The 9,801-nt window shown below is 31.4% G+C and overlaps 1 protein-coding gene across 1 annotated transcript; it reads right to left on the reverse strand.

Moving 5' to 3' along the window:
* Positions 1-8,000: 8,000 nt before the first annotated feature.
* Positions 8,001-9,495, reverse strand: LOC107868546. Its single transcript, XM_016715242.2, has 3 exons — positions 9,111-9,495; positions 8,460-8,926; positions 8,001-8,336 (listed from the first exon to the last, which is right to left on the reverse strand). Exons 1-3 carry the CDS (start codon positions 9,493-9,495, stop codon positions 8,001-8,003), a joined length of 1,188 nt encoding a protein of 395 aa, XP_016570728.2.
* Between the last annotated feature and the right edge of the window lie 306 nt (positions 9,496-9,801).

Raw genomic sequence — 9,801 nt, forward strand, 5'->3', positions numbered from 1 at the left:
TAATCAAAGCTGTATATTGTAGAGCGCAAGCAACGCAGCTAGGTTGGTCGTTTAGTTCACACACAAAATTATCCCGATTGAGATTATAGTCCTGGAATTATAATTTTTGGATTAATTAAACTCATCTTCAAAATAAGATAAAATAAATAAAGTTTGATATATAAAATTATCCCGAAATTAGTCATGCCTTCAACCAAAGAAAATACGTTATCTCAAATTTAATTTTGAAATATTTCACCTTATCCCATGAATTTAATGAATGTTTGATTTTTTATAGTAAATACTTACTCCGTCCCATTTTATCAGTTTCAAATTGGGATGACACAATTATTAAGAAAACAATGATTGGTAATGCAACTTTACCATTTTGACTCTCTTAATTGTGTCTTGTTATTAGTTCTAATATTGATGGATAACTAATATCAAAGAACCATTTATATTTTTAATGGTGTATTTTTTAATGATACTCCTCTTTGCAATACTTTTCAAGAATGCTAATAACAAGGAGTAATCAATTATACTAAGGATGTAATGGGGAAAAATAAGTAAAATAGGACATCAAATTAGTAAATTTGGGACGAATAAAATGGGATGGAGGGCGTATGTTGTTTGTTAATTGTTTACGAGACCAAATTTAGTGTAACTTATAGAAGCAGCAACAAACACCGTTCATCCGCCGTTTGTTCCTCTTCTTTCTTCAATTCCCAAGAGCTAAATCCCAATGTTTTTTTTTTTTTTTTTGGTTTTTGTAAATTTGATTAATCAATATTTTCCTTCTACGTTTTGTCTAATGGACAAGTGGGCAATCTTTAATTTATTTTTCATGGTAAAAAGTTATTCGTAGTACTCTATGTTTGTTTCAAGTCAATAAGCTTTTATGTCCGCGTTTTCCATTACAAATTGATGATTTTGAATTTTGACCTTAATCCACATTCATGCAAAAGTTAAAACTTATTAAATTTAAAGTTTTGTTCATAGGGCAAGTTAGATCAAAAGTTCAAGACCATACACTTCAAGGTTATTCTTGTAAATCACCCGACTTTTCTCAAAATGCCTATTAATTCAACACTTTCAAATATGATTTACAATTATTAACCTTAAAAGTGATGATCTTGAACTTTTGACCTTAATAAGTTTTGTTGTATAGGTGAGTGGCGATGTTTTTAATTTTTGACATTGAAATTTTGCCAATAAAACAAGAAGAATCAAAGGCACTGGCCAGTCTGATACTGAAGAATCAAAGAATAAAATTTGTCAAACGTTGGCACAACTAAGACCAGTCTTGTAGGGGGTGGGATAATATGATAGATATCAAATTGAAAATTTTAAATTCTAATATCGTTGTTTTGATATTATAATATTTAATTTGATATATGTTTTGAATTTATTTCCTTTAAAATTAGATATTTAAAAATAAAGTATTGAAATATCGAATATAGTATCAAAGTATATAGCTATAAAAATATGGAAAAAGGACACCACGTAGTTTTTATTAAAAGTAATGGACAATAATAGCCCACCTTTTTCGTTTTGGACAAAAGTAACACTTCGGCTGTATTTAATACCATCTATTAGCCTTCTACATGCGCCCTAATAAGCCAAACACTACAGGATAAAAAAGCCACACGTGTCCTTTGCAGTTGTTCTTTAGGAGAACAACTTGTACCTACAATTCACGTTACGTCGTATCCTTTTCCTTGTTCTTTTCCCGGAAAAAAAGAAATACAGTAACTGCTACCTACAGTTCACGCTAAAGGATAAAGATCTGTAGTGATGAAAATCAAGAAAAAAGTTAGTACTGATATTAAATTAGTTGGTAGAGGTACCAGATATGATCCTAAATTTGTTGCTATTGATGATGCTTTTGAAGATTTACCAAATCCTGATGTTCGATTGAAGGATTTGAAGAATGTTAATGCTAGTCCTAATCGAATTACTCGGTCTCGAGGTAAATTAGTTGGTGATCCATAAATGGTGAAACAAAAAAAATTCGCTAAAAAAAAGGTCACAAATAGATTTGAGTGAGGATTCAAATCTTGTTGTTACTCGGAAAAAAACCAAAAAAAATAGTGATTCAAAAAATGATGAAGATGATGGCAAGTCATCTAAAGGAAAAGAGAAGATAACTGTTAATGATGAAGGAGATGCTTCCAGAAAAAAAAAAAGGAATCGATCAAATGACGGAGAAGATGATGCTCAATCATCCAAAAAGAAAAGTAAAAAGTTCCTTGGAAGAGAAAAATACCCAAATTAACTGATTTTGAGGTACATTATTTGTGCTTTATATGTATTAATTATGTCTGATAGATGTTCAATTGTTGTGTTGAATTTTTGTAAATTTGAAATATGTGTGTTATTGATGTATATAATATGTGTCAGTGTTGTATATGAAATGTATTGGGTAGTGATGTTTGTGAAATTTAGTGTACATTGACTGTACAATTATTTGTGTATCAGGAATGTATAAGAATTGTGTATAGTTTGAATATTTATATTGTAACTCTATAAAATTAAAAAACACTGTTGTAATATGAGTACAATTAGTGTACATTGACTGTATAAATATTTGTGTATCTGAATTGTATAAGAACTGTGTATAGTTTGAATATTTATACTGTAAGAGTAAAATTAGCAATACTGTTGTAATGAATATTGTATGAGTAAAATTAGTGTACATTGATTATATTACTATTTGTGTATCGGGATTGTATAAAAACTGTGTATAGTTTGCATATTTATACTGTAAGAGTAAAATTAGTATATATTGACTGTATGACTATTTGTGTATCAGAATTGTATAAGAACTGTGTATAGTTTGAATATTTATATTGTTATTGTGTAAAATTAGCAACACTGTTGTAATGAATACTATATGAGTAATATACGTAGCTTTTTGAAACACTTATACCTAAAAGTACACTTATGTATTGCAGGTTTGGGATTTGTTTCTTGGTTCATCTGATCATTACAAGTGTCAGCTCAACGTCCATACAAACTGTGCTATTGTGACTGCGTTGAAATCTAAGTTGGACAAGAAACAACTTGATTTGTTTAAGAATAGTTGCTTTGGGTATTTCTTATCTTTACCAAATGTTTTTTCTCAAAATCAACTTATCCATGGAATGTTGCTTAGGGAACTTGTTTGTGAGAGAGATGATGAAATATGGATTAAAGTGAATAACACTAGGTTATGTTTCGGCTCACAAGAGTTTGCTATAATTAGCGGCTTAAAATGTACTGGAAATTACAATAATGAGTTTGTTGTTAGTGAAGAAAGTAAGCTGATGGACTTGTATTTTTCAGGAAAGTCCAAGGTCACAAAGCTTGATTTAGAAGAGTGTTTCATGGAAAAAAAATGGCGATGTGATGAAGATGCTTTACAAATTTCTGTTTTGTTCTTCATTTATTCTTTTATTTTTCTGTCACGTATAGTTATGTTATAACTAAGAATGATTTCTTATTGGTTGAATCTGGAAACTACGAAATATTTTCTTGGGAAAAATTATGTTTTCGTCTGATGTTGGAGTCAATGAAGTTCAAGGTTTATCAACGAAAAACTATGTATCGTTGTGCTGATTTTCCTCTTGCATTTCAGTGTTGGTTTTATGAGTGTTGTCCTTATGCTGATGGCCATCTTGCTGACCGAGTGGGCGATGGTGTGCCACGTATACTGAATTGGTTTGTAAAGTATAGACCAACATACAAGGAGGTCAAGTCTGCATTTTTTGATATTAGGTAATAGAAGGTATATCGTTATTTTAAATTATAATGTATATATGTTTTGTTAAATTGTTATATGTTTCTTAAATGTTGAGTGTTGTTTTGTATGTGCAGGTTGTGTTGTGTAACATTACGCCGACAGTTCTTAAAAAAATAATCCTGCAATTACCTGATTTCAAACCTGTGGATGCAGTTGTGCACTCTATTGATTTACCTAGCACAAGTAAACAAGAATGTAATCAGTCGAGCTCAGATCATGAATTGGCACTTTTGAGAAATGATGTTAAAATGGTATGTCGAAGGTTTTTATTAATATTTGTATGTTTTTGTTAAGTGATGTGTTGACTTTTTCCTTTTATGTTTAGTTGATGGAAAAGGTTTTCTCGATGGAGAAGTTTATGAAATCCTCATTTGAATTGATTTTTCGAGCTCTAGATATAAAGAATGCGCCTAAGGTATTCTTTTCCGAAATTTCTCTTGTTTTTTTAACAAAACTTATATACGCTATTGTACTTATTTTACAAAAATTTTTGTATAGGTTGGTACATCTATTGGTGATAACGTTGGTGACAACTCAAATGAAAAAGACGATGAGACACCTAATGTTGGTGGTACAGGTGATGATCAAGTTAATGATCCACCTAATGTGGGACAACAAAATGATGTTGTACTGGAAGTGGATCATATAAGTGACAATTTGATGGATTATGCAGGGAAAACAACAGATTGTGTAGGTGGTGACGTAATTGGACATTTGGTGGATGATGTTAGAGAGAAAGTTAATTTTGTAGGTGATTGTGTAGGTGATCATGTCGATGTTGATTCTGCGGCTGAAACTTTTAAGGATGATGCTTGGAAGAATTTTTCAAAGTTTAATTTATTGAAGTTCACACAAAGCTCAGGTGAAAATAAGGATATAGGGGAGGGTAGAAATAGTCAGATTGATAGTGATTGGTCTAATTTTACTGATTCTGAAGTGACTAAATTTACTCAACCTTTTTGTGATAAAAAAAAATAAAAAGAAGGTGATGTGGCAGTGCTTAGCCAGGATGAGCTTGACTGGTCAGAAATTTCAGATGCTGAAATTTCTAAGTTCACTCAACCCGATAAGAGTGTTGCAACAACTGATGCAACTGATTTAGTATGTGATAATGTTAGAAAAGTTGATGCAACTGCAAGTGATAATGTTAAAGGGATTGAGGAAAACATGGTGGTTGCGTCTGTTATGTTGGATGGAACACCTGCTATTCCTCGCTGATTACGTAAGCCAGCGGCAGTATGTGAATCTCCATTTTTGTCAAAATTTGATTCTGGTTGTGGCAAAGTTGAAGGCCAATCATCTAAGTGTGTAGAGAATGCTCAGCCAAGTAAATATGTCTTGTCTATAAAGCATCCTTTTGTGAAGAGTATAACGGAGCGAATTGATGATATGAAAGTGACATTAAAGTTTAACAGGTTTGTTACGAGATCATTGCGCGTTAAACATATGTAAGTTTCTGTTCATAATTTTTTTTTTACTTTATTTTATCATATATTACAATTTTTGTAACTTTTTTTTTCAGGCCTGTTTATTCAAATTATGTCAATGCTCTTCAAAAATATTTTGACTATGGAGTTGATACTGTTAATGAAAGAGTGATTCTTCACATTGGCATATCCAGGAGTACCGTTAACCGATTCAGTAAGTAATGAATTTGTTAGTTAAGTAGGTTATATATCTTTTATTTTTGTACTTGATAGTGATAAGCTAATTGAAATACTGAAATTTTGTATATGTTGAATGTTATATAAGTCCTATGCTTTATTTATGCAGTACTTTATGTTCAGTTTATATGCAACACTTTATATGTAATGTATATACAGGTCCTATGCAGTGTTTACACAGTAGGTACACAGTTTTAAATGCAGTTGTTGCTATTCGGTATATACACAAGTCTTACACAGTAGGTACACAGTTTGTGTGCAGTAGTTGATATGATGCATGTTATATACGTAGCTTATATTTATCATATTTAAATTAGTGTTCTGTATTCATTTTTATCATTTTAACGTGATTTTATTGTTTGTATTTTCAGCATATTGATGTTATCTTTTACTATTTGTGAAAGAACTCAAAGTACGGATCTGTTTGTGATTCAGTTAAATTTACAACCACCGATTGTTGGTTTAACTGCTTGATTCAGAATTTGTATGAGCATTTTGTGAAAAACAATAGAGATGTAACACTTATCACTCAAGAACATCAAATCGTTGAGTACATGCTTGGCTTTTTTATGAGATGCAATGTCCCGTGGGATAGTGTTGACAATGTTCTTTTCCCAATTAATCTTGCTAAGGAGTTTCACTGGATTTTGGTGAGACTGTCTTTTAAAGATCAGTGCATATATGTGTATGATTCAATGCATGGTGCAAGGCATGTCGTTCGTGTTCAGAAATCAGTTACAGCTTATTCAAAATTAATTCCACACTTTCTTTCTTGTATTGAATTTTGGAAAAGTAGGAGCGATGGACTTCCAGTGGCTAATTCTTTTGATATTCGTATTGTTGATGGACTGCCAACTCAAGCTAATACGTAATATATTGAATGCACATTCAATTGCTCATTTTACATACTTTTTTATCAATTATACTGATGATGCATTATGTTTACAGGGACTATGGTGTATTTTTTGCTGTCTTTGCTGAGTATTTGCTTGATGGTCTTCAAATTTCTAATCATTTAGATGATATTGATGTTATTCATATTCGATATGGTGTTTTACTGTGGGATTATGGAAAGAAGAAACAAAGCCAATGTGCAGTTAGTGAAGATGAATCTACTGGTAGATTGTTGAAGAAAAAAGATGATGTGCAGCAAATTTAGTTAGAAATGACTTTGAAGCATAGATGTTAGACATGTTTTAGTGTTGAAATGCTTAGAGTTGTTTTTGTTTTGTGTTGATACACTTGAAGAGTCTTATTATGAAATGTTATGCTGAATACTATATATTTTGGTAATTGAGACAATTCAGTACAACTGATGTTGAAATGTTAGTTTATGTTGATCACAGCTGATATTCAGTATATATGCAACATTTATTCAGTTCCTATATAGTTTAATATCCAATATATATTCATGTGCTATACAGAAATTACACATTTCATATGCAGTATTTTATATGCAATATATATATAGGTCCTATATAGTAGTTACACAGTATGTACACAGGTTATATGCAGTATTTATGCAAATTTATACCAACAAAATATAAAACTTACTCATTGTTGACACAGGTCATATAAAGTAGTTATATAGTTTAATATCCAATATATATGCAAGCGCTATACAGAAATTACACAGTTCATATGCAGTACTTTATATGCAGTATATATACAGGTCCTATGTAGTAGTTACACAGTATGTACACAGGTCATATGCTGTTTATATACAGTATTTATGCAAATTTATACCAGCATTCCAATAAAATATAAAACCTATACATTGTTGACACAGGTCATATAAAGTAGTTATATATTTTAATATCCAATATATATACAGGTGCTATACAGAAATTACACAGTTCATATGCAGTACTTTATATGCAATATACACACAGGTACTATATAGTAGTTACACAATCTGTTCACAGATCATATGCAGTTTATATACAGGTCGTATACAGTAGTTACAATATTATATGAAGTATTTATGCAAATTTATATGAATATTCAATATATATGCAATATTTATTCAGTTCCTATACAGTTTTTACACAATTTAAGCACACTATTTCTAAAGTTTTATACATTTATCCCAACCAGATATAGAACTTATATATTGTTTTAATAAAGTATTTATATAATTTATAAAAGTAGTTATATTCAAAATATAGAGGTGCTATGTATTTGCTAATTAATTCAAAAGACAAATACTAATACTAGTACTTATATGTATTCAAACAGTATATAGGTATTATACATGATTGACACAAATGATATGCAGTTTTTTAGGAGTTGATTAGTGCACCTCACCAAAGAATGTGGCTTAATGAAACACCTTAATGCACAAATTTCTATAAGAGTAGAATGCATTTGAAGTAAAATAATATTGTTGCTATTACATTGCTATGAAAAGAATAGTCTTTTTTCAAGAAAAAAAATGGAAAAGATAAAAGTGTTCTTGAAATAGCATCTTATTAGATTCTTGTTGGAGCATTTCCATATGTTCTTCGATTGTGTTCTGTTTTTCTACAGCGCCCACATAAAATTTGTTGCTTAAAGTAGTCCATAATGTCCTTTCCTCAGTTGTTCTTATTTGGTCTTCCTGGTTTTGATTTCCAGATTGGTGGTAGTACTATATTAGCTGATATCTCTGCTGGAATATGCCAAGCTGTTTCATCCAGAAGTGGTATAACTGGAAGTTCATATACTTTCAAGAAGTTTTCTCTTGTGTAATATGGAGCACAATAGCTTTGTAAATCCATATGCGTGTAAGTTAGGACTGCCATAGCATGTGAACAAGGTATGTCATCTACTTCAAATTGTAGGCAGGAGCATTTTTTTTCACGCATGCAAACAATGTTTCTTTCTCCAGTTTCATCAATGACTACATAAAAATAGTAAGTAGAACCCATCACCTGTAATGTATAAATATATTAGTAGATAGTGTGCACATTAGAATATGTAAGTGTCTGTGAAGTAGAAATAAGAAGTAATACGTTCATTTTATTTGATAGAATGAGATTTTCCCTTATTATTACATTGTATTTGTTTTCCAGTTCTGTAAATGTTGCTTCTGAATGTTGTTTATGCTCATTATTCCATCTCATGACCAGATTCATCATAGACTGTTGGAATTTTTTAATTAGCAGGTCTCTTGCATCTCTATTTGCTGAATTTAAGGACTCTGCTATGTTTGAAGTCATGAACATCGACCTGTTGACATGGGCATGAGCTATGGACCATTTTTCATAGCCTATATCAAACAGATACTTCTTCACCCTATTATCAATTTTGTTTATGTCTTCCATAAGCCGGTCAAAGTCTGCCTTTATGTACGCTCTGGCCATTGTAAAGAAGATCATCTTTAGTTGCTTTTGATTCTTCTTAAATTTACCCTTGATGTTATTCCATAGATGGTAGATACATATACAGTGAGCTACATTTGGATATACAAGTGCAGCAGCTTTTAATATTCTGTCATGCCTATCAAATACTATGCACATGCCTTCTCTTTCACCAAAAGCAGTGTTAAACATGCGGAAAAACTATTCCCACGAAGTATCATTTTTAGAATCAACAACAACATATTCTAGTGGCAAAATATGTCCTGATTAAACAAGTGGGATAGTGTCTATCAGTGCATGCCAGCATATACATAATTTTGTCTAAAAATAATTCATAAAACTCACCTGCTGCATCCAGTACACTAGCAGACAACATTGTTCCCTTGTATGTAGATTTCAGAAATGTTCCATCAACAACAATCGTAGGCATACAATATCTCCAGCCCCTAATTGATGTGCTCAACGCGACAAAAGCATATAAAAAGTGATTGTCCTCCATTTTATGTAGCTTTGTGAATGATCCAGGATTTATTGTGTTTACCATGTATAGGTAAGTTGGCAATTTAGCATAAGATTCACACAAGGAACCTTTGACCAGCTCAAGTGTTTTTTCTTTGGCTCTATATGCTTTTTTGTAGTTCATTCTAATTCCGTACAAGTTTCTCGTTTCTTCCATGATCTCTGCTGGAGTGTATGTTGACTTAAGATTTAGAAAGTTGTGCTTCACCATTTTAGCGATGGTTAAAGAAGTAGCATGCCGTTGTGAAAGTATTTTGTCCGCAATTGGACAGGTGTGATCATTGACAAATTTTGTCACCATGAAAACTTCTGAATTTTGTTGACTTGAAGATCTAAAAGTCCAATTGCATCTTTGATTGATACACTTAAGATAGTACCTAGATACATTATGCAGTACACTGTTCATAACCAATATATATGCAGGTGATATACAGAACTTACACAGTTCATATGCAGTACTTTATATGCAGTATATATACAGGTCCTATATAGAAGTCACACATTCTGTACACAGGTC

This window comes from Capsicum annuum, chromosome 4 (assembly GCF_002878395.1).
Source record: "Capsicum annuum cultivar UCD-10X-F1 chromosome 4, UCD10Xv1.1, whole genome shotgun sequence".
NCBI lineage: Eukaryota > Viridiplantae > Streptophyta > Magnoliopsida > Solanales > Solanaceae > Capsicum > Capsicum annuum.